This window comes from Zootoca vivipara, chromosome 2, assembly GCF_965207765.1.
Source record: "Zootoca vivipara chromosome 2, rZooViv2.hap1.1, whole genome shotgun sequence".
NCBI lineage: Eukaryota > Metazoa > Chordata > Lepidosauria > Squamata > Lacertidae > Zootoca > Zootoca vivipara.
Window position 1 is genome coordinate 19,422,640 of NC_142584.1, and position 18,018 is coordinate 19,440,657.

Here is an 18,018-nt window from a genome sequence, read left to right on the forward strand (position 1 = left end):
GAGTGGCTAGGTAACAGCAGTGCAGCAGTAGCATCTACCAAATTGATTGGGGCTTGTTCAGCATCTATAATGGATTGGTTACGATTCCATTCTTGGATTTTATTTAATAAATATTGTGTGTATAATTTGGAGGGCATATCTAAGAGGCTAGTAGGTCTAGAGTTGTAATAATAATAATTTTATTATTTATACCCCACACATCTGGATGGGTTTCCCCACAGCCGCTCTAGGTGGCTTACAAAATATCTAAAAACATCAGTCCTTAAAAACTTCCCTAAACAGGGCTGCCTTCAGATGTCTTCTGAAAGTCAGATAGTTGTTTATTTCCTTGACATCTGAAGGGAGGGTGCTCTACCTGGTTCCCTGTAACTTTGCTTCTTGCAGTGAGGGAACCAGCAGAAGACCCTTGGGAGTAGACCTCAGTGTCTGGGCTGAGTGACGGGGGTGGAGACTCTCCTTCAGGTATATAGGGCCAAGGCCATTTAGGGGTTTAAAGGTCAGCACCAACACTTTGAATTGTGCTTGGAAACGTAGTGGGGGCCACTGAAGTTCCTTTAGGACCGGTGTTATATGGTCCCGGTGGCCACTCCCAGTCACCAGACTAGTTGTAGACATCACATCTCTTTTATTGCAGAGGTGATAAATATGCCATATCAGCTCCACCTTTGGCAGGTACTGACTGGGGCACCTTTTCATTTAATGGGCTAACAGACAACCAGGATGAGGAATGAGCCCTTGATTAGCTGGGGGTTGGTTTGTGGCTTGTAAGCTCAGCACAGTCTTGCAATGTCCTCACAGCCATGTAAATAACATCAGCGTTGCGAGTGCAGGGATTACCATCCTCTGGTAAGTCATCATGCATAGCAGCTCTTGAAGAAAAAGGCTGGTTCCACTTTGAGGTTGTCCGCTAGTTCTGACCGTTTCTGCTCTTGTTCTGCAGAGACCCCTGGCACGACATAGCTCCCCTGGACCCAGATAAACTCAAGATCTTCCAGACAGTGCGAGAGATCACAGGTGAACTGGGGTGCAGGGAGCTCTCTGTGTCAAGAGCAATGTGGGTTGTAAGAAATGACTCTGTCTCTTTCGATCTCTGTGGGCGAGTGGCTCCCGTGTCTGAGAAACTGGTCAAATTGCTGCCCTGGATGGGGTTGCAATCCCCACAAAAGTGGAGTTTTTGTAGCTGCATCTGGGTCCAGCTTTGTCACTGGAAGCCCAGGTAGGCTCAGTGGTTAGAAGCACCCCTTTACCAGCTGAAACTTCTACAACAGCTATGACCATTCCTGGACTAGGAAAACTTGCCCATAGTAGTTCACACACTTGTTATTTCATATTCAGATGACTACAGTGTGCTTTACATTGGGCTTTTCTCATGCTTGATTGGAAGCTGCAGTTGGTGCAGAATGCTGCAGCCTGATTGCCAGGGGTGAGACCCTGTCAGCACATGACACCTCTGCTTAGAGACCTGCACCGGTTGCCAATTTGCTACTGGGCCAAGTTCAAAGTTTTACTATTAGTATGTAAAGCCTTGGAAAAATTGGGACCAGTTTACCTCTGAAATTGCCAATGCCCACTCAACCACTTCTGTCTGCGGAGCTGGCACTGTTACAAGGTGCCATATAATACTTGTCCCACATTTTAAAGAAATTGATCTTTTAAGGCTCATCCACAGTTGCTTTTTGCCCTGTGCTTTCTAGGCACAGGTTCCACACTTTAATGCACCATGTCCTAGTGTTCCCCTCATCCCCCCTTTATCCAGAAAAACCTGTTCTTTGTCCCTGAACTGGAACAAATGGCATGTCAAGGAAGTGGCTAAAACCACCTCTCAGGTTCGTCCCAGGTAGGGAATTAAATAATAAGCGCAACCAATTTTCAAGCAAGACAGTACCATTTTATTAACTTTACCGCAGTAAAGGACAGTCCCATAAGTGATGGGTACTATAATGACCACAGGTTTCACACAGCTTTCAAACATCATACGTCATGCTAATAACTTCCGCGTTGTTCATTCCACATCACCCATGGCACGACATCTCCATGTTTTGGTCAGAATAATCCTAAAACCCTGCACGCTAGCATAGACGCATGCATTGAATTATCTGAAATATCTAATGACCTTCATTGCTATGCATATTCTTTATCTTATTAGCTCACCAGCTACCCTTTGCCCTTCGCTGTGTGTCTGCAGTACACATGGCATTAAATAAACAACCCTTTGCCCATCACTGCATCAGCTTATGGTCAAGAGTAAACAGGCTTTGTCCTGGGCAAGGTCAATCCATTGCTTCTATTTCACAATTATACTATTTCAGCGGTTTTAGGGTGGCTTGAGGGATGCAATAGCAGGGGGTAAAGCATTTTCTCTTTCACACAAGTGGATTGCCATTTGCTCCAATTCAGCGGTATAGAGCGGGTTTTCGCAGGGACAGCACAGGACTGAAAAAAACAAAACCTAAAAAGAGCGTTCGAACATGGCACTCTAAATTGTGGGCCTGTGTCTAGATATGTAGCATGGAAGGAAGTCTGGATGAGCCTTATATTTTGGAGCTCCCTGCCTATTTACACCAGACAGGTGCCTTTACTGTACTCTTTTCGGTGCTCGCTAAAAACGTTTTTTATTTAGTCAAGCCTATCTAGACACCTAGAATGTTGATGTGCGTTTTAATCTGGTTTTTAGCTTACCGTTGGTTTTAATTATTTTTTAAATGTATTAAATAGTTGGGTGTGGGGTTTTTTTTACTGCTAATGTTCATTCTGTTTTTGGAAAGCACTTTGAGGTTTTTGGTTTTTTAAAAAATTTTTGACAATCAAGACCTATATAAATAATAAAATGTTTGATATGGTACCCAGTGTGATTTTAGTATATAAGCAGGAAGAGTAGATAGAAATTTAGAGAGTGGTAATATGGCTTTGTCATGCTGGCCACATGACCTGGAAGCTATACGCCGGCTCCCTCGGCCAATAACGTGAGATGAGCACCGCAATCCCAGAGTCAGGCACGAATGGACTTAATGGTCAGGGGTCCCTTTACCTTTACCTAATATGGCTTAGGAATGCATGTGAGTTGAGAAGGGACTGTGGATTGCTGGGGAAAGACCAAGTTATCCTATCCTTACTCCTTGTTCACTGGGGGAAGCTACTGGGTTCAGATTCTTTCCCACGCCTGCCTGGGACTGGGCCGAGATTGACCCAGTGCAGGGTGTAATTGACTCCAGCCTGGGTGGGGCAGGAGCAGCCTAGGGACTCTCAGATCAATGTAGAACCCTCAGTGCACCACAAGGAGAAATAGCCAGGTGACCTGCTAGAAAGGGGAGCTTGCAAAAAAGCAGTACAGCACTCCTTGAGAGTGGCATCTGCTCTATGACTATGTGGAAGCTGGAGGAAACAGTGACATTTGTATACGCTTGAGCCCAGAAGGTGGCATAGAGACCAGAGAGCTAAGGACTCTTGAGATGATGGGAGAATGCTTAGGGAAAGTTGCACCAGAGATCACTGACCTTGTATCCTTGATCCTAGGTTACCTGAACATCCAGTCGTGGCCCAAACACATGCACAACTTAAGCGTCTTCTCCAACTTGGAAATCATTGGTGGACGCAGCTTGTATAAGTAAGAATTGCTCTCTTGGTCAACCCTCCTTCACCTTGCGAGTTGCAGAAGGAGTCTTAGGCTTCATTGTTCTGGTGATGCCTAAGGCTATCTGTGGAACAGCAGCTGTTTTAATGCCATTCTGAAAAGTCACAGCATTAAGAGCGGCTGAATCTGGAAACTAGTCACCTCCCCACCTAAATCCATGCTTCTATATATTTTGTGCAGGGCTTGGTGGACAGCAGGGCCGGATTGGGACCTCGGTCTGCCAGTTGCTCATGCTTGTTGTATAGGCAGACCCCTCCCCAGGGTTGCAAACCATAGAAACTAGCTGTTCCTTCCCAGCCACAAAACATAGTCCCCATTCCTCCTTTTCCTGAGGCTGATGCTTTGGTTTGTGCTTTTCCTAGCCGTGGCTTTTCGCTGCTGATCATGAAGAACATGAATGTGACCTCTTTGGACTTCCGCTCGCTTAGGGAGATCAGTGCCGGCAAGGTCTACATCGCCGAGAACCGGCAGCTTTGCTATTACAACACGGTCAACTGGGAACGTCTCTCCCGCCGGCGTTCGGACCTTGACATCAAGAGCAACAAACCTGCCAGGAAATGCAGTGAGTGGGCAAGCTGTAGATAAGGGAGCCTAGAGTTAGGGGACTCGGTGCTTGTCACTAGGCCAGAAATAAACGATAAATTGCAAGAACTCAGGCCAAAAGAAGATGGATTTCAAATAAATCTTCACAAGGTTTTATTGATGTGATGCGGAGTTTAAATAGGAACCAATCCCAATATTGAAGGCAAATAAAGGTAAATTCCAGTAAAAATCAGGACAAGGCCCTGTTTCGACTATTCTTCGTCAGCAAAGATTCACAGGTCAAAGTGTACCAAGTATGTTTGCCATCAACAAAACCAAACAACTCATTCAAAGGAGTTTCAACATTCTCTTATCCTTTAGAGGGGTCAGTCACTCTCACTGATCAACCGCCCCTCCCCGCCAGCCGATTTCAGGACATGAAGGGGGGAACCCCATGCACTAGTGGAAGTCCTTGTGTGGCTTTCCGCTAGTGGGATTCAAATTAGTTGAATCCCACCCATATGTTCTGGTGGCAGAATGATTGTGCACTCTCCATAGTCCGGCCCCCCACAAGGTCTGAGGGACAGTGGACTGGTCCCCTGCTGAAAAATTTTGCTGACCCCTGTGCTAGTTAGTCTTAACTGGAATAAAGTTGTTTCTATGGACAGACATCTAGAGAATCGTACCCCTGCTATAGCCAAATGATGTTGGGTTTAAAATAGTAAATCTATGACTTTCCCCATTTTGTTGGTTTGTCCACAGATGGGTCAGGGAGGTGGGAAAGGGACTTGAAGCATTTCATTCTAGGGAGCACATGCCCCTCCCCCAACTTAAAATGGAGCCCTGGTCCCAGATGTGATCCAGACACTCTGTTTCTCTCCCAGCCCAAGAGGGGAAGGTCTGTCATCCTCTTTGCTCCACCGATGGCTGTTGGGGTCCTGGCCCGGATCAGTGTGTCTCCTGCCTTAACTACAGCCGTGACGGAACCTGTGTTGACTCCTGCAGCTTCTATGAGGGGTAAGAAATCACCAGCCATGGACACAAAGCTTCCCTTTTTGCCTTCTCGTTCCACCCTGGCCCCAAGGGTATAACTTCTCTCCTCTCCTTCTCTGCTCTGCGTAGGGACATTCGAGAATTTGCACAAGACGGGGTGTGCTTCCCATGCCACCCACAGTGCCAGAAGATTGAAGGAGGCCTAACCTGCAATGGATCGGTATGGCAATGTCACATAGCTTCTCTGGAGTGGTGGGAAAGGGTTGGTGGAGTGTCAAAGGTCTGTGTGCGTTTTATAGCCAACCTTTGCAGATGTTCAAGGCAGCTTAGAACACATAAAATAATGTGAAAGAGCTGCAGTTAAGCTATATGCTTTTCCTAAACAGATCCCGCCTTTCCTGAAAGCCAGGAAACTAGTGCTCAAATGAACCACTTTTGGGAGGTTATTTCATAGCTCTGGGGACAAAGCAACAAAGGCCCTGCTCCTCTCTTAGTGATAATACTTGGAGCAGTGCCTGTGTTCCAATATCTTATCAGGTACTAGGTCTCCTATGGAAAGTAATGGCCTTTGAGGTATAGGTTTCAGGCTGTGGAATCGGGGCCTACTCCAGTACATCTTGCCTGCCTCCTTGTTACGTTGCTTTCTTTTTAAGCACTTGGCCAGGTGTACAAGCGTTGCAAGCAATTGTTTGGGGGGTAATGGCATACTTTTAGGATTGCGCTTACTCTATAGTATAAAGGGCTGAGGAAAGTGGATGCAGAGAGGCAGGCCCACACCTATTGGTGCATTGCATATAATTATAAACTTATTTTCCAAAGCTCAAAACCAGTGAACAGATCGTAACAAAAACATAAAGCATATTGAAACAGTAATACACAAAAACACACAACAAATTACAAAGAAGTATCTGCAGAACAAAACAAATTGAGGCAAATTCCTGCTGAAAAAGATGCAGATTGTTATTCCTCATCAGGAAGAAGATTCCAAAGTCACAAAGTCCCTGCTTCTGGCTGCCGCCGCCTTTATTTAATGAATGGAGCTGCTTTCAGGGCCAGATGACCCAGATCTCAATGAGATTAAATGCAGGAGAGGGTACCCAGTTCCCCCTGTCACTTTGCAAGGCAATATTAGGGCTTACATTTCAGGCCACAGGTTGCAGATGCTTGGGTGGCCAACACCTTGGGATATGCCTATTGTCGTCCTGCTAGTTATAGAAAGTTCAGACCATGCAGAGATCTGTGGAGGGAATGCTAGAGATTACTTTTACTGAAAGCTTTATTTACAGTTTCAGAAAGAATAGGGAAAGATGCAGGCACTGCTAAGCCCAAGGTCACATTCAGTATGTTCTTCTCAGATGCCAGGAATTGAACCCGGGATCTTCTGCATGCAAAGCAGTTGCTCTATTACTGAGCTGTCTCTTCAAATAATTTCACCTCCTCTTGCTCCTCAGGGTCCTGATGCCTGTATGAATTGTGCTAACTACCAGGATGGGCCGCACTGTGTTGAAAACTGCCCTGAAGGCATCGTAGGGGTAAAGGGGCTCATCTTCAAGTTCCCCTCTGCCAACAATGAGTGCCGGCCGTGCCATGAGAACTGCACGCGGGGGTAAGTGAGAAATCAGGCGTTTCGGCAATAATACCTAATTTATTTTCATAGAATGTTGCATGCAGATAGCATCATCGTAAAGTGCAGCCGAGTGACTTGTGTTTTGAAAAGAAGTAAATGATCAGGGAAGGGAAAAGATAAGCGAAGAAGAACCAACAGCACCTCTTCTGTAAAAGCGCATGCGGACTGTTAAAAACAACAACATTGCAGTCAAATGAAATCATGGGCGGGATTTGAGATAAAAGCAGCGGAAGAAAAATGACAAAATAATTGAAGCAGAGAAATGTTCTGCAATAGATGAAGATATAATGCAGTGGAAAAGGTTTGGGTAAAAACACTGTGGAGGTGGTGGTGAGAAGCCACCTTACGAGACAATGTATTGGATTTGAAGGTGATTGTGAAAATGTTTGAAAATTATATATATATATATATATATATATATATATATATATATATATATATGAATTGTTAGTGAATGTGTTGCATCAATATGACACTTTATAAAATCATTGCACACATTTGAGCCCTGACCGGCTACCGTTTAAATGCTTTTGCAGCTAAGGGAGCAAAACGAACACTTTTAAATTATGCCTGTCAGCCTAAATCTAGCATTCCCAAACTCTGCCCTCCAAATGTTTGGGGACTACAACTCCCATCACCCCTAGCTAACAAGACCAGTGGTCAGGAATGATGGGAATTGTAGTCCCAAAACATCTGGAGGGCCGAGTTTGGGGATACCTGGCCTAAATCATAGTTAGTTGTCAACTAGGGGTGAGCAGTATGTTATATACTGTCTATGGCAGATGGAAACTGGGGTTTGTGGTTTTTTACTTTCCTGCTAGAGGCTGTTTCTCTAGATTCTTGGATTCTCTGTCTCCCAGGATAATTATTAGATTTCATTCCTTATAGGTGTGATGGACCACAGCTTGAAGATTGCTTCATAGAGGAACTGCCTGTTCCCAGGTACCTATCAGCACCCCTTCACCCAATGAGGGTGCGGGGATAGCTTTATTAATCCCCCCCAAGTGTGCTTATGCTTACAGATTACAAATACTAAGAGATCATGAAGGTCAATGGCAGAGCAGCATATTTGCATTCAAGTTCCTAGGTTCCATCCCTTACCTACCTTAAAAGGTAGCTGCGAGGATGGTTGAAATAATGTGCATGGAGCACTTTGAACACTTAAAAGTTGTTATATAAAAGCTAAACAATATTGCTATTGTTGTGTTAATATGGACTAAACCCACTGGAGACCAGATAAAGTCTTTCTCCCAAGGGTTTGCCCCCGTCACCTGGTAGTTAACCTCAACAGCTTCTGTGTACTGTTTAATAGCCATTAGCCCATAGCATAGCTTCTAATGTCTAGGTAAGATATTCCTGCTTGAAATTGCAGGATTTTTCAAATGGTTTGGCCTTTTTTCCCTTCAAATTATGTCAAAGGCTTTTAATCTGAAGAATCTGAAGAAGTGTGCATGCACACGAAAGCTCATACCAATGACAAACTTAGTTGGTCTCTAAGGTGCTACTGGAAGGATTTTATTTTTTTTATTTTTTTGCTTTTAATCAAATTATGTCCCTCCTTGCCGCCACCCCTATCCCTTTCTGCCTCCTCCTGATTTCTCAGCCAGGGGGGCACTTGTTTCTTAAGTTGCTTTTCGAAAATGAAACATGAATCCTCTCCCAAATTCACCTTGTTTCAGATGCCGGTGCTTTAAGGAGCTGCCGTCTGAGGCCTGCTGTAACGGACTGGGCTGGCTTGCGATATAACTCCAGGGTGGAAAGTGTTAATCCCAACCTCCTTGTTGAGTGACGCATTCCATTCCTGAGGGGCGGGACTGCCTTGAGTTTGAAAGGAATGGGGAGCAGTTATTTCAGTTGATAGAGTTGAGAGGGGTTTTGGGAGCGGGAGCATGTGGATAGGAGATATTAGAGTGTTTTTGGAGAAGTTTATTAGAACTATATTATTCAGCCAATGTTATCTGTAACTAAGAACATGATCTAAGACCTTATACGCATGAAACCATTACGCATTTTACATGTCCTCTAGTTTAATAAAGCTTTCTTAAATGTTACGTTAAAAACGGTTGTGCCTTGTTATTCCAGTGAAGTATCCTAACCATAGCTGCCAAGTTATCCCTTTTTTAAAGGGATTTTCCCTTATGCTGAATAGGCTTCCTCGCGAGAAAAGGGAAAACTTGGCAGCTATGATCCTAACTCAAGAGGGTGGTGACTGTAGTGAGGAGGTTAGACTAAACCTGAGGAGCAGGAAAATAGTTTAAAACCTCAAGGTCAAGCCCAGGGAAGACAAGTGCCAGGAAGAAGGTGCCACAAAGTAGCAACAGGCTGCTGGGGTGAACCTTAGGTAAAAGAGGGAATCCTGACTGTGAGCACAAGGTGGTTCCTGATACACTTGCCGGGAGTTAAAAAGGGATACTGAGCCACGTTATTGGGAGAACTGGAACTGCACTTCGATTACTAGCAGACCCCAAACATAAACAGGCAGTTTATTTGTGAGGAAGAAGGATAGGTGGGTTGTTTGTGAAATAACCAATTTCCTTCAACACTCTGCTAGTGGTATAGAAAGGGAGGCACATCACATTGGTGGGATCCGCACATATTAGGTGGAATCATCTGAAGTTTACTGACAACGCCGGGATTGTCGTATTAATTGGTGACAACATCCTGGGTTCGTCGCACCTGCCAAGACCTCAGCAGGCCAAGGCAGGGAAACCGGCCAAGATTGCAGCCTTTCTCTCTCGCTGCCAATTGTTGCCACCTTTCTATGGTCCTTCCACTGAGGAGGCAGGCTCTTGTGTCAACAAAGGGGTCTCAGACACTCACACTTGTCAGAAAGAACATAAAAAGAACTCGCAGGCTATTGATTTTAGAGGGAGAACTAAAAAAAAAAAAAAGGTTATCTGCCTTACCCAATGGATGCTTGAAAAGGCTATTCCCCTCAACCATACTCCCACCTTTCTTTTCCATTCACAATCACACCCCCGCTCTCTCCCACCAATGCCAGTTTGCCTGGAGGCCTTTGTGGGCGGCATGAAAGGAGGGCAGGGCCGTGGCAGGCCTCTGCCTGTTGCTGGAGGGAGTGGATCCTTGCGCTTTGATCTCCTTCCCGCACTCTTTTCCTCCCTTACGAGGTGGAGGAAGATCCCACCACCACGTGAAAGTTCCTTTTGCTGCCCCTCTGCCAGTTGTCCAATGTCCTCTGTGCAAATTGTCCTGTGAATATGGGACATGACGAGGAAAAAGCATTTGAGGGTCGCGTCGCAACGTGCTGAGATGGTGGGCTCCCCGCTCCCTTGGGAAAACAAGCCCCTATGATATTGAGCTTTGTTTGGCCAAGGAAAGGACTTGCCTTTCACGACATTGTAGCTTTAGCGTGTTTGTATATTCCTTAGGTTTTGTTTGCATTTTGCAACTTGTATTGAGCCTCTGGGACGTGGGGTGGGGTGTGCGGAATACAGTAATGAAGATTGGCACGGGGCCAGCTCTGGGATGAAAGGATTGCCAGTTGCAAAAGTCCTGCAGAAGGACAGGCAGAACCATTGCCAATTCCTTCAATGTTGGGGATGTTTAGGACACTGAGAAACACTGAAGAGAATTTACCTCTGGTGGCTGCACCTCTTGCTTCATGTGCCAAACACATGGTTCTTGTTGTACTGATGCGTCTTGCTGTCACCCATCTTTAGTATGAACTGCATGAAAAATGATTATGAGTATTATTCTGCACCAGGGGGGGGGGCGGAATTGGATACTTCTGTGACTCAGAACAACAATGCTTAGTATACATCTTTGTGCATTTCACATTTATTATTCTCAATGACCCTTGTAAGGTCGATAAGATTTATCCCCCTCCCAAATAAGTTAAGCCCATTTCCCTCTATTTGCCCATTTATTCTGCCTCTTCTAGTCATCGGAGGGGCAAGGAATTATGGAAAAATTCTCTTCTGCATTCCAGGTTAGCTCCGACAGTGATTGCTTTGACAGTTGTAGGCTGCCTCTTTGCCATGTGTTCCTGCATCTTACTCACCTTTCTGTATTGCCGTGGCAAGAAGATTCAGAAGAAGCGAGCCATGCGCAGATACCTGGAGAGAGGAGAGGTGAGACTGTAAACTTGTGTCACCCCACACACACTTGGGTTTTGGGGGCCATTGGTCTGACCCAGCTTTGAATATATGGCAGTTAAGTAGGTGAGCGGTTATCCAGGAGTCTGATTGTGGGCTCTTTCCAACGAGGGACATTGGGCATGAAGGAGAAACAGGGGCAATGAAGTGACACTTTATTTGTAGCTTGGCATCTTTTGGAATTAAGAGTGCCTGTTCAATGGGTCTTTTATAGAATTAGAAAATCCTCTTCATTGCTGCTATCAACTCCAGTAGAAAGTAAGGGTTAGCTTAAGTGTTTGAAAGGATTTCACAGATGGGTTTGTTTGGCACCACAGTTGTATCCAGCAGCTGTCCTAGACGTAGCTGCAGACAGACAGCCCCCCACCCCGCCAAAAAAAGAACAGGAACACATGTTTAAAAAAACCAGGAATGCTGCAAAGTCAATTAGGAGCAAAGTGACGGTGAATTGTGATGTCCTTTTCAAACAGGGATTCTTGACGACCATGGATTAAATTATTTGTCTGTCTCTGGGTCTCTTTCTTCTCTGTAGAGTTTGGAGCCCCTGGATCCCAGCGAGAAAGCCAATAAAGTCCTGGCTCGAATCTTCAAGGAGACAGAATTAAAGAAGCTGAAAGTTTTAGGATCCGGAGTGTTTGGGACAGTGCACAAAGTAAGCCTGAGACTTGGGAGGAACAGCTTCTGCTTCTGGCTGGTTTAAGTAGAGGCAGAGAACAGTGTGCTGCCTTTGAAGAGGGGTTCAGAGCTAGAAGATTGCTACAGAGATGGACCCAGAGATGGGACATAGATGGATTAGACTGCTTGGAAGCAGGCCTTATCCGGGTGGCGGGGTGCTCCAGGATTTTGTGCAGGACATTTAGAGTGGGAGAGAAACTACCTTTTCCTGCTTCAAGAATATGAGAATGGAAATAGGGGCTGAGATCCTAATGGTAAATGAAAAATCAGTGTTTGCTTCCATCTTGGATGAGAGTTGAGGTCTTGGAAGAGTCCTCAGCAGTTACTAGTTTGATAATAAATAGATCCTCAGATCAACAATATGGTTTATCTTCTCTTCCCCTCTCCATCAGGGTGTCTGGATTCCAGAAGGAGACTCCATCAAGATCCCTGTGAGCATCAAAGTAATCCAAGACCCAAGTGGCCGGCAGACATTCCATGCTGTCACGGATGTAAGTGCTACAGTGGCATGCAAGGAGGAGATGGGACTGGCCTCCCCGGGTCACTTTGGAAAGTTTACTGAACATGGCCTTCACTGTTTCATGCTTGTTTTTGTAGTCCCCTTGAGAAACACGCCAGACATAGGGGAAGAGGGCGTTCAATTAGATATGCCATGGAAAATCCAGAACTGTATATCCCAATATTTCTCTTTCTTTGCTTAAAAGTAGCCATAGGGAGTAATTTGGATTGAGGGCACAGTGAAGTGGGCAGTGTGTGTTTAACCATTTCCCCAGTTCAAATACCTTTCCACAAGTTGCTATTAGCAGTAAAGGAATAAAAGGCAAGTGCGATATGGGTATCCTGGCTCCGTGGCTTGGAATTTGGGGTGGCAGGTAGGGAGGATTATCTAAATTGGGGAAAGCATGGATGGAAAGAGCTGACCCAACTCACCCGGATTCTGGGTGAACTTTAAGCAGAGTTGGGGTACAATTTGGGCGGCAAATTTGTGCAGCAGATACCTAGGAATACGAGCATCGAAAATCACTTGCTCTCTAGTGGTGGAGGGAAAGCCCCTTCAAGGTGATGTGCATTGCAAGCAGGCTTTTGAGATGATTCCTCTTGGGTGATGCAATCCATCTGACCTTGGAAACCGGTGGGCAAGGCATGTGCCTGGCATCATCTTGGAGGTTTTTCTGCATCACTGCTAGAGAAGGAAGGTGACCAGCTGCGCATGCACAGGCAAGCCAACTTGCTCATCTTGGGCAGTGAGCTGTCCATGGGGAACCTTGTCTAACTGGTATCATTCTTGTCTCTGCCTACACTTAGCACTACCCTGTAATTTTTCTTGCAATTTTGCAAGTTCCTTCTCTTTGGGGTGTAACGTGGCGTTTTGGTACTTCTGCTCCGATGCTGTTATTTCATTTTTGTGTGTGTTTTGTTTCTGCTTTTACTATGTACAGCACATGATGGCGATAGGTAGCCTAGACCATGCTTATATTGTCCGTCTCTTGGGTATCTGTACTGGCACCCAACTGCAACTGGTCACCCAGTTCCTCGACCTCGGCTCGCTGCTGGAGTATGTCCGCAAAAACAAAGATGCCATTGGCCCACAGCTGATGCTCAACTGGTGTGTGCAGATTGCCAAGGTATGTATGGGTTTTGGAGAGGAATTTGGGGGGGGGGGTTTAATTAAAGGGTCTTCCCCGGGACAATTAAGACTGGGGGTAATCTATCCCAGAATATTGGATTTTTTTAAAGAACCACTTGCATTCAAAATATTGAGGGAGTATCCCAAGCATTATTGAAGGCAATGGATAGTGTCATAAGACAGCTTAACCACTAGGTGGCACCGGGCTAAGGTGTATCTGGGTGGAGCCATGAGTTTCCTGGTGCTGTTCTGGTTTGTTTAATTGAGGCAACCTTCTGTTTTGTTCAATACAAATGACCAAGTTCTGGTTTAGCTTTCTGATTGCTGCATCCTGTAAGGAACCTTAACAGCCCCTGTATCCCAAGCTTTGTCGCTTAGAGTCTTGCTGCTTTCCCCCAGTGGATTATGGCACTGGACCAGGACAGCTCCTAAGAAATAAGAATGGCACAGGACAGGGCACCAGGGGTTTCAGTGGGATGAAAGAACTGCCAGAATTCAGAGGGAGAGGCTGCCTTCCTTCTGTTTTCCGGAGAGAACTTCCGGCAAATACATACTGAACCTTAAACATGGACAACATATAAAACAGAAATGGAGACAAATCAGACAAGTCCCGTTGCTGGTGTCGTCAGTGGTGTGAGGGGTTGGGATGAAGGATGGAGCGAAACAGAACCCAAAAGCCGGTAGGAGTCAGTGAAACAGGGCAGGGGACAGGGGAGGCAAGGTGGTGCTGAGGTCAGCACAGTGCTGCACACTGCCACATTTGCACTGTGCTGGGCTCGCCGCTGCGCCCCCCCCCCGCTCCCAGTAAGTCATAGTAGTGATGGAGAGCGAGTCCATGCCCTGCCGCATGGACTGCTACCATGAGAAGACTGTGGTCACTGAGGATGGCCAGCAGTTGGGATTGGGCACTTGATTGGAAGTGGTGACTGGAGACAGCAGTCAAACTCCATTATTAGGATAAGCAATTGGCTAGGGTGAGTGTAAATTGTGTAATTAGCACAGTTTTGATCTGCTAATTTAGTTATGCAATACATAATTGTGGCTCGTTGCAGAATGCCAACAAGCACCTAAGAAAAGAATCATGCTGAATGTTTGCCACACCATCAAAACTAGTCCAAACTAGTGGCTTTCCGATGATGTTCCGGGAGCCTTGCAGGCCCTTGAAAGGTTATCAGGCAGTTTCTCAGCAATACCAGAAAAAACTTCCCAGAAAAGTCCATTTGTCTTCAGTTAATCAAACTTCCCCTGCCCTATGCAGGTGTGTTGGGTGCGTTCTAGATTGCGTGAATTGAGAGAGCCGAGCACCAACATGCCTCGGCAGGCCTAGCGTGAACGCAGGGCATGCCCCTTGAACAAGTTCCAGAGTTTTCTATCATGTGCTGGAATTCCATCTCAGATATTCTGGGGGCTGGTTCCTCAGCAGATGAGTCAGTGTGGGAATGTGGAAAATGCCACTACGCAGCAGAAATCCACAAAATGTATTTTAACTTAACTTCTAGATCCTTACCTTCCTGCCCAGCACATCTTCTTGCTCCACCACTGGCAATGGTATTTAGAAACACAGAATATGCATCAATTTCAGGGCTTGCTGCCTCCTCCTTTTGTGTGAAATACTTGATTTTCATTATGGGGGGAATACTTGATTTTCATTATGGTGGGAAGGGCCTAAATATATAGGTTGGGCCTGGGTAGAAGATTGCCCCTGTGAATCAGATGTTCGAACCCAAAACAAATCCAGGCACATTCATCTGTTTCTCCTTCTCTATGTTAAGGGCATGTATTACCTGGAGGAACACCGCATGGTCCATCGCAACCTTGCTGCTCGCAATGTTTTGGTAAAATCCCCTAGCCAGGTACAGGTGGCAGATTTTGGCATTGCCGACTTGCTGTATCCAGATGACAAGAAATACTTCTACAATGAGATAAAGGTTGGTATCTGCTAGACTAGAGTGAGATACACCTCAGGCAGCAGAGAGGATGATTCTTGTAACTTTATCATTTCTAAATTTGTGTGTGTGTGTGTGTGTGTGTGTGTGTGTGTGAGAGAGAGAGAGAGAGAGAGAGAGAGAGAGAGAGAGAGAGAGAGAGAGAGAGAGAGAGATTCAGTTTCTGCATTTGGGTCTCTGTCATGTTCAGAATGACAACCACCAGACTATGGAGTGGGGAACTGCATACCCCATGTAGCCAATAGAACTAAAAAATCCAAGAAGAAAGAAAATTATTACAGAAGAAATGGCTTGAATACCTGAAAAGGTTTCAGAAGAGGAGGGAAACGAGGTGAAAAATGAGATTTTCAAAATGAGTTTTAATAGGTAATTAGGAGTGAAAATTTAGTTTTAGAATCTCACAGGAAATAAATCCAGTTTAGCATGGTTCTTCTGACTTCGGAGTTGCATTCGGATTGGAAAGCAATCTTACAAATGTGATGTGCGTGTCTAGCTTAATTATAATTTATGTCATTCTGCCTTATATATTTTTTAGACACCGATAAAATGGATGGCGTTGGAGAGCATACATTTTGGAAAATATACACATCAAAGTGACGTGTGGAGTTACGGTAGGTATATCAGACCAGCCGATTCCTACTGTGGTTGCCTTCAGGAAATCTGTCACAATAGCAAGTCTCTGGAAGTCAAGAAAACTGTTCAAGTGCAAACTATCTGACTCTTAAGTTATGTGCAGTTCCCAACCAAGGTTGAAAAGTGATCCGCAGAGGTGATCATTGGAGTCTTTGAGCTTGTTCACAAGCCTCCCTAAGTGTGCCACTGCAGCATGAAGTTCTAAGAGACTTTCTTCTCTAGGTTAGCCATTGTTGCCAATGAAAGGCACGCCTAGTTCAATTTGATTGTTTGACCAAATATTTATGAAACATTGCCCTCTGGTGCTTCCTATTCTGTGCCTGTGCCTACGCTTCAAGGAGTTACGCTGCCTCCTATTGGGAGAGGCTGGAACCCACATTTGAGTCTTCTGATGCCCACTATGCTGGGACTTGTGCAGCCAGGGCATCTTGGCGCAATTCCTGCCTTGTTTGCCATAGCTGGGACACATTGGCCCATTCCCTTGCACTGAGCTTTTGTGCACTATATCCTTGGGTCTGTGACAAGCCAATGTACCACATCTACTGGGAGGAATTCAGCGTAATGCTATGCAGGTTGCTCTGTCAGTGCAAGCATTTCTGTTTCTCCGATGGAATGATCTACCCTCTCCCAGTTCACAACCCCCCTCCCAATGTGCTGTTCTGCAGGTTCTCCCAACACACACACTCCTCAGCCAGTTTGGGTGGTGGGTGGGTGGGTGGTGGTGGAGGGAAAGCCCTGTTGTGTTAGTGGAAGCTCTGTTGCACGGACTTATGCTGGCAGGGATAGTTACTTGAATCTGGCCCACGGCATTCAGTTCATGAGCGTTTTCTGTCCCTTCACCTGCTCCAGGAGTGACGTTGTGGGAGATGATGACCTTTGGAAACGAGCCTTATGCCGGAATCCACCTTTCAGAAGTACCTGACCTTTTGGAGAAAGGGGAGCGCCTCTCGCAGCCCCAGATCTGCACCATTGATGTCTACATGGTGATGGTAAAATGTACGTGACCAGAATACACTTTCTCCTCTCCTGGGGAGAAATGTCACTCAATAGTTCCCCACTTTGTAACCCCACTTTGACCAATAGATTATGGCACTGGCTGGGGGCTCACCCATACTCCTACTTGTTCTGTGCCTTGAAAGCACGGGTCTGAGTGTTTTTCCACTTGTCCTTGGGAAAACCCACTTTTTAGTGCTGAATCAGAGTAAATGTCAATCCATGGAAAACCCAACTGATGTTTCCCCCCGATTCAATGGTAAAGATCGGGTTTTCCTGGAGGAAAACAGCAGGACAAGTGGAAGCCCTAAGCTAGAATCCACAGGCTGGTGGCCTTGCCCTGGCCACAGAAGCTGTCATGGCTGGTATCTGCCTGAACGATGCTCACAAACTTCTCTAACCCCACAGGCTGGATGATTGACGAGAACATCCGCCCCACCTTCAAAGAGCTAGCCAATGAGTTCACACGTATGGCTCGTGACCCCCCTCGCTACCTGGTGATTAAGGTTAGTCCTGGCTTGCTCCCAATGTCCTTCCTATTGTCTAGTCTACAAATCAAACCGGGGAAACTCCGTATATTGTTGGGCTCCAGCTCTCATCAACCTCACACCCAGCATGGCCAATAGCTAAGAGATGATGAGAGCTGTAATCCAGCAACATCAGGTCACGGGTTTCCCCACATCTGCTGTAGAGACTCTGCAGGTGGTAAGCACTCAGTGAGTCTGGCTGTTTTTTAAAAAATGCTCCATCAATACCATGAGTCTTAGTTGTGCTGCTCTCCCTCAGTCCTGCACAGTTAGTTACACTTGCTAGGTCCTGCTCATGTTTCATCTTGTTAATTTCTGAACAACAACAAAAAAAAACCAGCCTGCCTTTTTAAAAAAAAGAATTTCCTCCCTTAAATTTGTCATCAGCTTCAGAGCGTTAGATGTTTTCGTTTAGAAAAAAATATGAAGTTGTTTGAAAATGTGAAAATCTCCCCACGTTGTTGCTGAGCTGCCTACCTGAGCCACTTTTCAACAAAACAGCTTTTACTCCAGAGCATGTGATTTTGGATATTATGAGACATATGTCAACAAGGATTACTTTTCTGAATTTATAGGTAGTTTGGAGGAAGGGAGGGGAGGAGGCCTCTGAGCACGAGGCGCACGGCTCTTCTCTTGCCCTAGCCAGGCTTCATGCATCTAGGCCTGCAGGGTTGGGCTTCCAGGAAGACCTGAGGCTGGGTGCCTCTCCTTTTATAAACCCAGATGCTG

The 18,018-nt window shown here is 45.7% G+C and overlaps 1 protein-coding gene across 1 annotated transcript in view; it reads left to right on the forward strand.

Moving 5' to 3' along the window:
* ERBB3 (erb-b2 receptor tyrosine kinase 3) overlaps positions 1-18,018 on the forward strand; it is an 89,544-nt gene that overhangs the window by 61,192 nt on the left and 10,334 nt on the right. Inside the window, exons 10-24 of the mRNA XM_035103953.3 lie at positions 941-1,014; positions 3,514-3,604; positions 3,994-4,193; positions 5,038-5,170; positions 5,276-5,366; positions 6,598-6,752; positions 7,662-7,715; positions 10,723-10,864; positions 11,421-11,540; positions 11,956-12,054; positions 13,003-13,188; positions 14,963-15,118; positions 15,672-15,747; positions 16,619-16,765; positions 17,171-17,268. Of these exons, the coding sequence (XP_034959844.3) occupies positions 941-1,014; positions 3,514-3,604; positions 3,994-4,193; positions 5,038-5,170; positions 5,276-5,366; positions 6,598-6,752; positions 7,662-7,715; positions 10,723-10,864; positions 11,421-11,540; positions 11,956-12,054; positions 13,003-13,188; positions 14,963-15,118; positions 15,672-15,747; positions 16,619-16,765; positions 17,171-17,268 (1,822 nt within the window). The remainder of the gene's footprint in view (positions 1-940; positions 1,015-3,513; positions 3,605-3,993; positions 4,194-5,037; positions 5,171-5,275; positions 5,367-6,597; positions 6,753-7,661; positions 7,716-10,722; positions 10,865-11,420; positions 11,541-11,955; positions 12,055-13,002; positions 13,189-14,962; positions 15,119-15,671; positions 15,748-16,618; positions 16,766-17,170; positions 17,269-18,018) is intronic.